This window comes from Mus pahari, chromosome 11, assembly GCF_900095145.1.
Source record: "Mus pahari chromosome 11, PAHARI_EIJ_v1.1, whole genome shotgun sequence".
Taxonomy (NCBI): Eukaryota; Metazoa; Chordata; class Mammalia; order Rodentia; family Muridae; genus Mus; species Mus pahari.
Window position 1 is genome coordinate 20,305,159 of NC_034600.1, and position 14,569 is coordinate 20,319,727.

Consider the following 14,569-nt stretch of genomic DNA (forward strand, 5'->3'; position numbering starts at 1 on the left):
CCCCACTTTCTCCTCTATAAATTTCAGTGTCTCTGGTTTTATGTAGAGGCCTTTGATCCACTTAGACTTGACCTTAGTACAAGGAGATAAGAATGGATCCGTTCCCATTCTTCTACATGATAACTGCCAGTTGTGCCAGCAACATTTGTTAAAAATGCTGTCACTTTTCCACTGGATGGTTTTAGCTCCCTTGTCAAAGATCAAGTGAACATAGGTGTGTAGATTCATTTCTGGGTCTTCAATTCTATTCCATTGATCTACTTGTCTGTCGCTGTACCCCTTTTTCCAATTTTTATTAGATATTTACTTCATTTACATTTTAAATGCTATCCCCAAAGTCCCCTATACCCTCCCCTCCCTGCTCACCTACCTGCCAACTCCCCCCTTCTTGGCCCTGATGTTCCCCTGTACTGGGGCATATAAAGTTTGCAAGACTGAGGGGCCTCTCTTACCAATGATGGCCGAATAGGCCATCTTCTGCTACATATGCAGCTAGAGACATGAGCTCTGGGGGTGCTGGTTAGTTCATATTGTTGTTCTACCTATAGGGTTGCAGACCCCTTCAGTTCCTTGGGTACTTAACCTAGCTCCTCCATTGGGAGCCCTGTGTTCCATCCAATAGTTGATTGTGAGCATCCACTTCTGTGTTTGCCAGGCACTGGCATAGCTTCACAAGAGACAGCAAATTGCCCTTTCTAACTCAGTGATAAAATGGGTTGGGATTTTGATGGGGATTGCATTGAATCTATAGATTGCTTTTAGCAGGATGGCCATTTTGACTATGTTAATCCTATCAATCCATGATCATGGGAGATCTTTCCACCTTCTGAGATCTTCTTCAATTTCTTTCTTCAGAGACTTGAAGTTCTTATCATACAGATCTTTCACTTCCTTAGTTAGAGTCACACCAAGGTATTTCATATTATTTGTGACTATTATGAAGGGTGTTGTTTCCCTCATTTCTTTCTCAGCCTGTTTATCCTTCGTGTAGAGGAAGGCTACTGATTTGAGTTAATTTTATATCCAACTACTGCACTGAAACTGTTTATCAGATTTAGGAGTTCTCTGGTGGACTTTTTAGGGTCACTTATGTATACCATCATATCATCTGCAAGTAATGATATTTTGACTTCTTCCTTACCAATTTATATCCCCTTGATCTCCTTTTGTTGTTTAATTGCTCTGGCTAGGACTTCATCTGCTATGTTGAATAGGTAGGGAGAGAGTGGGCAGCCTTATCTAGTCCCTGATTTTAGTGGGATTGCTTCGAGCTTCTCTCCATTTACTTTGATGTTGGCTACTGGTTTGCTGTAGATTGCTTTTATTATGTTTAGGTAGGGACCTTGAATTCCTGATCCTTCCAAGACTTTTTTCATGAAGGGGTTTTGGATTTTGTCAAATGCTTTCTCAGCATCTAAGGAAATGATCATGTGGTTTTTGTCTTTGAGTTTTTTTATGTAGTGAATTACATTGATGGATTTCCATATATTAAACCATCCCTGCATCCCTGGGATGAAACCTACTTGGTCATGATGGATGATCGTTTTGATGTGTTCTTGGATTCGGTTCATATTTTTATTTATAATGGTTGCCATGGTCATAGTGTCTCTTCAGAGCAATAAAAATCCTAAGCAAGATATTGTCAGATATAAAATAAAAGCACATGATCATCTTATGGAAAATATAAATACTAGACATAATATCAAAGCAGAAGATCTTTAATAGGGCATTAAAGAGGATAATCTTTATAATGTTAGACTGTACATGTAGGAAAATGAAAATAAAATGTTATTCAGTCCTATTTCAGGACATTAAATTGAATATTCTCTCTTTATTGGGGATATCATAAACATAAGCATTTCTACAAGAGAGATTTTGTGAACAGTAGAGGGAAATACTTTTACAAAGGATGAAAGCCTATAATTGTGGAGAAAATTGAAACAATGCATGCTGTGATTCTAATAGCAGGTTCTTTCTGTCTGTAAAGAAACAGAACAGCAATGAACAATGAAACATAAATGGAGCTTAGCATATATTCTGTCTGTGGATAAAAGAACTGCAGACAAATGACTATCAAGAGGAACTGATAAAATAATTTTCATAAAGCATGTATTGATAATAAAGAATATAATATAGCCACCACAACTTATTAAACTTATTTTATTATTGTTATTATTATCATTACCATAACTATTATATGCAAAACACCCATGATACAAACATACAATATACAAAATGAAAAAGCTGCATGTACACTGTGAACTAAGCATACAAAAATATTTTGATGCAGGAATTATATAAAAAACAAAAGAATAAAGAATAAACAGTGTTAACTTCAGTTAGTACAATTAGCGCTCACTGCAAGTACATTCTTCTTATGTTTTCCTTGATACCATTATTTTCACAAACGGTATATTGGTGCTAATTTTAAAATTTGACTTGTGACTAAATGACAAGAACAATGGAATTTTCTGAAAAGGTTGACTTTAGTGGAAATATTGAAGAGCAGAACACATTTGTTCTTATACATGACTATCATGGAATTTGTTCTTATACATGACTATCATGGAATTCCAAATGAAAAAGGTTTGTCTTAAATTACTATAAGTTAAAACTTTAGCAGTGAGGAGATAAGAACAGTAAATCAATTGTTTGCATACCTGTTGATGAATCAAAGATATAAGCAACTTCGGGCATGTAATGTCAAGGCTAGCATTAATGTCAACTTGACAAAACACAGCGCCATTTGGGAAGACAGACCATTGGCTGAGAAATTCCCTCTCTCACATAGGTTTGTTGGCTTGTATGTAAGGAATTTTCCTTATTGCTATGTAGTTTGGGAAGGCTCAGCCCTCTTTGGCAGTATCTTCCTAGGCAGGTAGGCTTGGACTCTACAAGAAATGTAGCCAAGTGGGAACCAGGAAGAATTCAATGAGCAACACTCCTCCATAGTCTCTACTTCAATTCTAGCCCCAGATTCCTGCTTTGAGTTCCTGTCCTAGCTTCCCTTATTGATGGACTTTAATCTGAAATCTAAATAAATCTTTTCCTTCCTCAAGTTATTTTGGGTTTTGTTATTTATCACAGTAAAAGGCAAATTGGACTTATGTTTAAAAATAATATTTAATATTTGGGAGGAGAGGGGGACTCTAATCAGGCATAAAATGAATAAATTAATTAATGAATGAAAAATAATAAACAGATAGATATTTAATAATTTAAAAATCATCTATAAAGTTTTATTTTAATGCCAAAAATTAAAATTCTTCAGAAACACAAACATAGACAAAAAGATGGATCAACTGCACCTGGGAGTCAAAGTTGCTTTTATCTCCTTCATATTGTTATTCAGCACACAATTATTTTTACCATGAAAAGATTATTAAAAATTAAATGGTTAACTCCAACATACTCTTAATCACCAAGCTACCTATATTATTAACTTAAAATATTAAGTCAAACAATTTTCGTGATTCTAAATTCATCATTTTAGAAAGTTAACCATTATAAGCTGACAGCAAGTGTGTGGGGGGAGGGGAGTAAAATTCAAGCTGACATACATCTCTCTGTATCTTGTAATTGAATGTAGCTGTTAAATGTAGAATTTTCTCTAACTTGAGTCCAGGACAGATGAGAACTGGGTATTTGGTACGTTGCTACATGCCAGATGTCCTGCAATCATAAAAGTACACGCAGAAAGCTTCTAACACCATGCATCGGATTTTATTACTCAAATGTTCTTGTTAAAATATAAGAAAATCAACTTCCATTTTAAATGGTTAAAGCTACATTTGAAATTAACCATTCCACTACAGAGAGTATAATAATCATTTCTAGATTTCATATATTACCAGGCATACACTTTGTTTAAGGGTTCTAAACCTTAAAATAGTAAAATCAAATCAGATACTGAAAGTAAATCATAAAATAACACAAAAATTGACCTGTGTTCCCACTAAAAAACAAACAAACAAAAAACAGTCAACATATAACAACATTGTTCAAATGCAAGTAGGAGTTATTGTGTACCCTCAGCCTAGCTGACGTTATATAAAATTGTGTGGTTCAACATCTAGGCAACAAAAGTATTCATAAGGACAACTGTGTAGCCCCACTACACCTGTCCCGTATGTATAACATCCTACTGCTACTGAAAACAAAGTTTTTCTAAATATTTTGTCCACAATATATGTGAATGAAAATATGTGCATTCATAGATCTAACCAACAGTGGCTTAATAACCTATGGAGAAAGTATATTTCTACTGAATATATAGAAAACCTAAACATTTCAATGTAACAGGTTTATACTACATTTATATTATGTACAAAAGAATAGTTAAAAAGTGATGCAAAACATGTAATAAAAGTTGTTTGTGTTACTTCTGTTAAATAAAAACTTTATATAAAATTTTCTCTCACTATTTTAAGAAGAAATGATTATCTTTGTATATGTTCTGAACATATGCTCTAAATGGACATCAACTCACTTTTTCATGTTATAAATAAAATTTTATACTTTATTTTTGAGATTATAATATAATTATATTTCTTCCTTTCTTTCCTCCCTTTAAGCCCTTCCATGAACCCTTCCCTGTAATCCTTCAAATCCATGGCCCTTTCTTTCATTTATGTTTACTGTATGTGTATGTTTATATACAGGCAACTCTAGACATCCATTCCCCTACTTCTATAGCCTTCTATCAAGGTTCTGACAGAGTATTCAATTGTTTTCTCACCTTTGTCTGATTTTCTAATTAATGTCCTTCATACTACTCATTCTATTATATTATTTGTGTGCTTAGATGCACACTTATTTCATTTTCATAAAGCCCCAGACAGCAGTTCATTTAAGTTTTCTGACAAAGAGACTGAGAAAGAAAGAAAAGAACACCTATTCAGTAAGGAACCATCACTTCCAGCTGTGGGAGAGTCACAAACTCTTAAAATTGAGTTTTGATACATGAAATAATTATTAGTTGGTTGCTTGTGCTGGTGATCTATTTGCTACAACTACTATACTTCATTTCCTTTACCAAAAATATTATGTCATATAGAAAGCACCACATTAAGTCAGATAGCATTTTCTGGAAGGTCACACAATGGCTTTCTTGGCCATAGGTTTGCTCCTCTTCATGGGACTGACTAAGGCAACAGCTCCAGTTAAAACTAACAAGACTTTTACTAAAAACTTGTTACATGACAGGTTTGTGTCAGTCAGATTCAGACATAAGTCTAGTGAACTATGTCAAATGTCACGCCCTGAGCCAGTCCAGTGCTCTCAATAATCTGTCCTTTTCTAGTGAAACCTCAGGAGGTGAGGTCCACTGGAATAGTGTTTAGTCTAAAAATTCTTTAGTTCCCCTTTAACTCAGATTTACATGAGAACCCAAGATACTGGACAGAATTCTCTGTGTCTTGCTTTGGATAAGTTCTGTATGTGTCCTGTTTCAACAAGCTCATTTTACATCTAAGTCAAAATTATTTTTGTACTGAAAGAAGCCTTCTTAGAGCTGGTATTCTAAATTTAATGCAGGGAATTTTGGGATAAAGTCCAGGTTAAAACAGATTGCTGTCTATGCTGCCTGTTTAAGTACAGAAACTTGCTTAACTGGAAGAGAAACGAAAAACATTTCTAGATTAAAAAGGAAAAAAAAAAAAAAAAAAAAGAGCTAGAGAAACGGAGCAGCTAGAGTGGGTGAAAAACATATCTGTTGGCAAGAGCCAAGACGTACAATTTAAGAGAAAACACCTCTCCACTCCTCAGGAAACCAAGATGACAGTAGGAATCACCAAAGAAAACCATGCTGGGGGGATTCCTTCTCACATCTGAGCTGAGGATCCAGACATTTCAGGCCCTAGAATCAATGCTAAGTGGTTCAGTTCCCTGAGCCATCGCATTCCTGTGTGTTTGCAGCCTGTGAAGGTACACAGCGGCTCATGTCTGGAACTTCATTCCTTTTACCAGTTTTCAATGTCAACAGAATGAAGAACATTAAAATTAACAGCAGGCTTTGACCACGTGTCTCTGAGCAATTAGATTTGGATATATAATGGTAAAAGCTACCCATATTTTTAAGCTGAGTCAGCTGAAGAGCAGAGTGAAAATTCACAGAATTCTCCTAATGTGAATTCAGTATTGTTTTTGTTTCTCTTTATTTATCTATGTAATGAGTGTAGTGATCCCTTCCAAACTGTCCATTAGTCCCAGAAATAAAAAGATAAAATAATTGGCATTTTGGATGAAAGTATGATGTACTGATTGGAGAATTCATGTAAGCCTTGGGGGTGGGGTGGGGCGGAGAAATAACAAAGAATCTCAGGTTCTTTATTTACTGTTTGCCATTGGAATATGTGATGCTTTTGTGACTTTTCTAGGTATATCATTTGTAAAGAGAAAATATATTGTGTGGCTAATCAAAGTACCAAGTGTGTGGTGCCCAGGAACACTCCTGGACAATATGAGCAGTATCCGTTCCCAGGATAGCATGTTTGCCCTTCAACATTCTTGCTTCACTAATGTGGCATTTTAGATGACATTACACACTGATAATATTTCGTTCTGAAATATTTTCATGAACATTCACAAACTGGCAAAGGCACTCTTTTATCTTCATCAATCATTTATATTTAGCTTACTATCTTTAATGGATCACTCAAATGAGAAAACTACATATAAATTTAAATACACTCACTCACATATACATTGTATAAATGCTGCATGTGTGTGTGTGTGTGTGTGTGCACGTGTGTGTGTGCTTGTGTAGTCTCAAAGTATAACATTTAGAAATAATTTCACATATTTTGATAGATATTTTTGTCACCAAATATGCTATTTATATACCCCAGCTAGCTGTTGTCAGTCACTACATATATCTGACCTATGGCCATCTATTTGGGGTTATTTTACAATCTCTTAGGAGAGAAGACTTGAAATGGGAACAAAGGAATACAGTGTTTGAAAGCACTGAGGTCACTCATGGGATCATGGTGGTTAGAGATAACATCAAGGATGTATCGTGGAACTTAGTCACAGGAAATAGCTGAAAAACAGTGCTTTGCACAGGCAAGGAGGGAAGTTATAGATCAAGGACCACAAGTAAAGGCAAAGGTGACTTCAAAAGTGTGCCAAGAAAAGAAAGTTTCTAGCTTTAGTTTTTCTTAGCATTGCAAGATGTATAAAGGTTAAGAATGAGTTTAAAAATAGGTAGGGGAGTTTCTGTGACTGTTTTATGCTATGTTGTTTAATGAAAACCATTCCTAGCCCCTGGATTTCATTTATATTTTGATAATTTTAATATGTAATAGTTTAGTTATGCTATGTTGTTTAATGAAAACCATTCCTAGCCCCTGGATTTCATTTATATTTTGATAATTTTAATATGTAATAGTTTAGTTTTCATTCACTTTTTTGTAAGAAAACAAAGTATAACAGCTCAGACCCTACAGTTAGACTTTCATATTTTTAATCCTTATTTTTTTCTTTTTTTTTTTTCAGTTGCCCTTATGTATGTCCTTCAGTTTGAACACGTGATTTCATTCTCAAATTATTTGGGATTATAATTTTCTGAAAGGAGATTTTCAGAGTACAACAATTGCTATTAATATATTATGTATTCCTGAATTGAACATAATTCACAAAATTCAGTGAGAATCTTATTTAACATTAAATTATCTAATAATAAATACTGTTTGTATAGCTCTCTGTGATGTATTTTGTTTTTGACCAATTAGTACATACATTACATTATGAGCACAAATGTTCAAACTCAGTGTCAGATGGTTGCAATATAGGTGAAATAATTAAATATAGGCAGAACTAGTGAGCTAAACTAACCATCACTTTATTCTAAGATGGTTAGCATGATTGTCCAAGACATTTTGGACTAGACACCTGACTGCAAAATCTAAATATAATGCATTGATATATCCAGTCATCTCTTGCAAAGTACAAATGACCAGGAGATTTTTTTTTCACTTAGCATATATGGTTTTTAATTTCTTGAGTTCAAGAGATTTGCAGATTTACAATAGGTCAAGTTATGGCATTTAAGGAATGTTCTCTTCTCTTTTTAGGTTGATCTTCTTGTCCCTACCAAGGTGACAGGCATCATTACACAAGGAGCTAAAGATTTTGGTCACGTGCAGTTTGTGGGGTCATACAAACTAGCTTACAGCAATGATGGAGAACACTGGATGGTGTACCAGGATGAAAAACAGAGAAAAGATAAGGTAAATTATTCATGTGCCTTATGGAGTAAAGAGTTGGACTCTATTTATTTTTTTAATGAAAAAAATTTATGTAATGTATTCCAATCATAGTTTTCCTATTTTGCAACTCTTCTTGGATGTTCCCCACTTCCCCACTCACACAATTATATGGCTCTTCTTTCCCTCTTTAGAGAACAAAACATGCAAATAAGTACAGAAACATAACAAAAAGGAAATGAAAGAAACAAACAAACAAACAAAAGAAATACACATACAAATCCATTAAAATATAAAACGGGGAATCATAATATATTAGCAAACAACCAGTAAGAAAAAATCTCCAAGCAATTCTGAATTTATTCTAAAAATAATGGCAAAGTATACAATAAATCGTGTTAAATAAGAATATGTGATAGTGAATCCTATAAAAAGCAAATAGATTTACTAGTAAATTTCTTCCAGAAAATGCCCTAGATATGGGTATTTAAATTTTATTTTATATCTTATAAAATTAGAAGAGACACATAATTTTATCATAATTAAGAGGCATAAAATGCCTGTTAAGAGAAATACTATGAATGAGTAGGTGAAATTAGAAGAAACATTCAAGTGGGAAAAAATATTTCAGTGGGTAACTACTCTACAATAGTTAAGGACAAATAGGAACTTTAGAAATAGACAAATTTTGAGTAGTATGTTAGGCCATCCAAATACAACAGATCTCTGCTAAGTTTGCCTGAACACATTATAATTTGGAAATTTAAAAATTTTTAAATAAATTATGTTTTTATACTCCATACACCATGTACCTCCTTAAATATGAAATTCCTATTTCTTAACTTCTAGTCTTCTTTTTTTTTTTTTTTTTTTTTTTTTGGTTTTTCAAGACAGGGTTTCTCTGTGTAGCTTTGGCTGTCCTGGAACACTTCTAGTCTTCTTAAACACTCCATTTAGTAAATGGTATCAATTTCTGTGGAACTCTGGAAAAAAATAAGGCTTTGAGATTTGTTTATAGTTCTGGCCATGTATTATAATACAGCCTCTATTGGCCCAAAGTCATTGAATTGAGTTATTACTCAGTGTCATTTATACAAAGAGCTTTTCACAAGACATGGATAGAAATGCTTAGATCAAAGGTTGGAGAAAAGTTTAAGAAACTCACATGTTTCAAGTGTTTGTAACTTTTTATATTAGATAATGTCTTTGTATTCTTGCTATTGTCATATTGTGAACCACAAAACCTTGAGATTAGGTTTCTTACTTAAATGGTCAAGGCAGAGAATTTATAAATCTGCCCAGTTACCTATAGACTAGGAAGGATATTTCAGTGAGATACTAGTTTGAGTTCAGTTCAAACAAGCTCACCGAATGGAAAGAGTTTTAAGTTCTAATTTGAAAAACCCACACCTGTTTGAATTTTCATATCTGTGAATGTGCCATTTAACAATTCAGAACACACACGTTTTACACTTTAAAATATCAGAAGTTGGTAAACTGTCATTCACATGCTTTATAGAGAAATGTATCAGGTCTATATTTTTATGGAACAAAAAAGTCCATGCAATATTTCTCATCAGGCTTTCTTTTCCAGATCCTCTTTACCTCCCCACCCATCTAACTTACATTTTAGTTGAGAACAACTGCTCTTTCATTCAACAGTGTGAGCTAGTGGTATATGTTATAATCAGTGGTATCCAAGATCAAACACATATTGAACAGTTTTTTTAGAAATGTTGTCATATTTATTTTATGAGCTATAAACAAAATTTTGTAACAAGTATTTACAAACATCAATCTAAACCCCTTTCGGGATTTATTGGCACTTTGGTGGGTAGAGTTTTATGCAGCATAAAATGGAGGTTTAAATTTTGTAATTCATTCTTTAAACTTTATAAGGTCTTTAAATCAGTTATAAGACAGGGGCATCTTTTAAACTATTTCAAATAGGTACTAAAATCAATAACACTGAAATCCTCATAGTCAGCAAGACATGGTGGTGCATGGATACCATCTCAGCCCTAAGGAAACTGAGGCAAGAAAGGTGGCAGAAGTTCAGGGCTAGACTGGTTACATATGAGACTGTTTAAAACATTAAATCTAAAACAAAAGAACAAGCAACCAGTCATTTGTTGAAACATTTATCTCTATTTACATTTACAATGTAAATTAATGCTTATATTTGAATATTTTAAATTGTTTTGCTGATAGACTAGGCATTTGCTAATGAACACGCTTGATCTTATTATCTCAGTCTGAAACATATGCAAATACTTTCCATTTAGTTGCTGGATAATGTTATTCAAGGTTTCTGTATCCTCCTGGTGTTTCGTAAGCTGACTATCTGTTACTGAGAGGAATATCACTATCATTATGCTTATGGGTTTTCCTATTTCTCTTTGCCATAATACCGTTTTCTTCACATATTTGCACAAACAAGGCCTCATTGTCATTTATAAATTAAGTAACATTTGCATCATATAATAGTTTTACTCTGAAATATGTTTAATTGGTCATTGATAGAGATGCTTCAGCATTTGAAAACATTGCCTCCATGTAAGGCATATACATTTTACTTATTTATAATTTCTTTGACATGAAACTCTACTGTGTCTAGTGTGTTTTTTAAGTTCAATCTAATTGCAGTTTGAAAACAAAACAGAAAAAATTAGCTTTCAAGCCATGGCATTTGGTATGACTAGTGATATAAATGACTTTAAACTAATCATTTAAGTATTTTTCCCTATTTATTGCATCTTTTATTTATTTCGTCATTTGAGCAAGTTTGAAATTTTAGTGATTCTCCTTTATCTAATCCCTTGTTTAAAATATTTTTGTTATTTTATACAATGTATGGGAATTTGTCATTCATTTCAATTATCAAAACCTAATTTAAAATTAATGTAAAACCTCATACTCTTAACTCTCTAAACAAAATAAAATGGATTTTTAGATATAAAAACATTTAAGTACCATTATTATCATTGTTATTAATAGTGTTCATGTTAGCGTCTTAATTGCTGTGAAGAGACACCATGACCACAGCTTCTCTATGAAGGAAAACATTTCACTGGGGCTGGGCTTATACTTGAGAGGTTTAGTTCATCATTGTCATGAGAGGAAGCATGGTGTTATACAGGCAGATGTGGTGCTGGAGAAGTAAGTTAAGTTCTACATATGGATAAGCAGACAGCAGAAAAAGAAAGTGACGCAGGGCCTGCCTTGAGCTTCTATAACCTCAAAGTACATAAACATAAACTTATATGCATAAGAAAGTGAGGAAGATCTGGCGAAAGTAGGGAACTATGATAAAAATATATTATATGAAATATTTATATAAAATTAAACCATTTACAAATTATAAATCCTTCATTGATAGTTTTAGAATTAAATCTGGTAGTTCGTTTAAAATATTACAACTTTTACAGTTTAAAAGCTTAATATGCATTTATTATTTATTACAAACTAATACTTTAGGACCAATTATATATATATGTGTGTGTGTATAATAGAGAGAATGCAACTAAAGGGCATTATACATCCTTACATAGAATAGTATCCAACAAAACAAATACAAAAATTATGTTGTAGACATTTAAACACTTATATAATTATGGGTTTTCCTATTTCTCTTTGCCATAATACCATTTTCTTCACATATTTGCACAAACAAGACAGTATGTATAATAAATGTAAGTCAAGCAAATTGTTTGCTTTTGACAAATTTGAAAATAATTTCTGTATATATGATAATTGTTCTAGATATTGTACCTCTCTTTATACAAATAATAGATACAAATGTCAATGTGCTCTTCCAGCACCCAACACATCACACCAGTGTTTTTTTCTGAGTTTGAGTAAGCCATTTCTAGTTGATTCTTTACATTCTTTACATATTTTTGTATGCCTATGTTTCATAAGAACTCTTCAATATTAACAAATAAGAAACCAAGCTTAAGTTTTTGCCACAGTAAATAGACACATTACATATTTTAGAACAAATACTTACTGTAGGATATTCATAGATGCACATTTTGAATGGAAATATATATAGAGAGAGACACTTTTAATTGCTTTTGATTCCTTTGACCTCCTTGATGGTTTGCTTTAACAGATTTGGAGAAGCCAATTTGAAAGTCCATTGTGGATACAGACACAATGGTGCAATGTTCGGCTTTATCCAGGTTCCTGGTTCCTTGTCCAAAGAATCAAGAATACGAGCTCGCATAGTTTTGCAACAAAGCTCCATAACCTTAGAAACCCAGAGTGATGTTCTTGAATTCTAAAGGAGGCAGAATTACTTAGCAAGTAGGGAGTAGTTAGTAATTTTCTGTCTAGTGTGACAGACTAGATCATGCTGTCAAGTTTCTATTGCTCAGGTACCCTCATGATACATCTCATCTTAATTATATGTATGTTCAATTATACATAGATATAAAATGCTAAATTATGGAGCATCCATAAAAGCTTATTATAGGACAGTTTTGCCTTATTGAGTGTGCATGCAAAACTAGTTCAGTCCAGACTGGTCCTTCTATTATTCATATTCCTTTGGAACATACTTGATAGAAACACTCTAAATCTGATTGTTAACAAAGTTGAGGGAATTTACCCTATTTTTCCATATGGAAATAAGCAGGTAAGGTATTAAGAGGTTCTGAGGTTGCTGGGTACAATTATTGGGAGAGTCATATAACATTAAGCAGAGAACTAGTGTCCATGGCATATGCAGGTGAAGGAGCCGGGTTTACAGGGATCCCAAGCTAAACTAGCTCCTATGCTGGCCTTCTTCAGCAAGATTATGTTAGAAAAACAATCACCAAGTGGTAACAACACTGTTTTTCCATAAATGGTATAAATGAAATTCTAAAAATATATAAATGTCCTGTCTGTTTTTATGTCATTAAATAATAGATCTTTACAAAACTTGCGAAAAAATATATGTGCATATAGCAGTATCTGAATGTACATATAAATATCCTCACCTACCTATGTATATGGAAGTACCAAAACTCAACAGATGGCAAAGGGATGACCTGTTCTTATTACGACAACGCCAATTTCCATCCACAGTTCTGTGTGCTAACAGTATTCAGTGTTCATCCTGTCTAACTGAGCCTGTGATGACACACTCAGATAGTCAACACATTCTTACAGTCCTTTTTTCCAGTACACAGTGTTTCCTAACACTGAACTAGCTTTTCACTTTCTTCACAACATGGATTCAGCTATTTTTTTTTTTATTTGAAAGTCAAATGTTCCCTAACTCTTATGAAGGTGATATTTGTTTCACACTGTTGGGGTGCAGTTTTACTATGTTTAGCAGGAAAACTACAAAACTTGACAGGCACTTTTAATATTTAATTTTGGAGGAAAGAACCAAACCAAAACAATAATGAATTTTAGGAAGAGTTCATATATGGAAGTATTAAAAGTTAAAAAATAAGTTCCCTTATTCAGTAGACTAATCATAATTTCATAGTGTTGGCATGTGAATTTATACCACAGGAGCTTTGAGGAAGAAAAGCTGTCACATTTTGTGTCCTCTTCATCCTTGAAATAATCAAGTGTTTTAAAACTGTGACAAAGAATGAAAAATTTCTCAGAAACTTTCAAAACAGAAAAATTTCTTAAAATCTGTTATGTGTGTGTGTGTGTTTCAATAAATCTTTATTTATCAAAACTATATCAGAAATACTTCTGCAAACAATGACATAAGCCAACTATGCCACATTTTCCCCTCTGAATAGAAAAAGTAGAAATAGGTATCATATTGAATTTACATTGAACACAGAAAAGGAGAAATATGCTATGTGCTTCCAGTGACATTTTTCATTTCTGCTAAATAGAGAAAGTTAGAGAGGAAAGTTTTTATCTTCCTTGACACTTTTTTAGATAGAGTTAAAAGAAGCCTAAAGATGAAACAACAAGGTAAACAAGGTAAATACTAATTCAATTTTACAAGATTTTCTTGACAAGGAAATAGACTCAGAGTGAGGTGACCCATTTCTGAATATTACCTTAACAAGGATTCTGAGGAAGACCAATTGCACATCACAGGTCAGTTTGAAATAGGCAGCAAGGTCCAGATTATCCTGAGTTATAAAACAAGACTTTTTCTTAAAACTATATGAAAATTCTACAAAACCACAAGCAAGAGCTGGGAATATTCCAAACACAAAAGCAAATGGTTCAAACTGTCCCACTGCTACCATGATAAAAGCTTATATTTTTAGGCAGAAAAAAAAGATGTTGCAACAGATATAATTTGGTTGGCAGCATTTGATATTTGTTTTATGTATTTTTGTTTTGGTAGCTGTCTTCCTCTGCCTGGTTGACTGGAATTTCAGTTGGGATGGGCT

The 14,569-nt window shown here is 33.3% G+C and overlaps 1 protein-coding gene across 2 annotated transcripts in view; it reads left to right on the forward strand.

Moving 5' to 3' along the window:
- The window catches only part of Edil3 (EGF like repeats and discoidin domains 3), a 474,094-nt gene that overhangs the window by 432,815 nt on the left and 26,710 nt on the right, over positions 1 to 14,569 (forward strand). For both annotated transcript variants that reach the window (XM_021208208.2, XM_029544049.1), the window contains one exon: positions 8,076 to 8,231. In XM_021208208.2, coding sequence (XP_021063867.1) covers positions 8,076 to 8,231 — 156 coding nt within the window. The remainder of the gene's footprint in view (positions 1 to 8,075; positions 8,232 to 14,569) is intronic.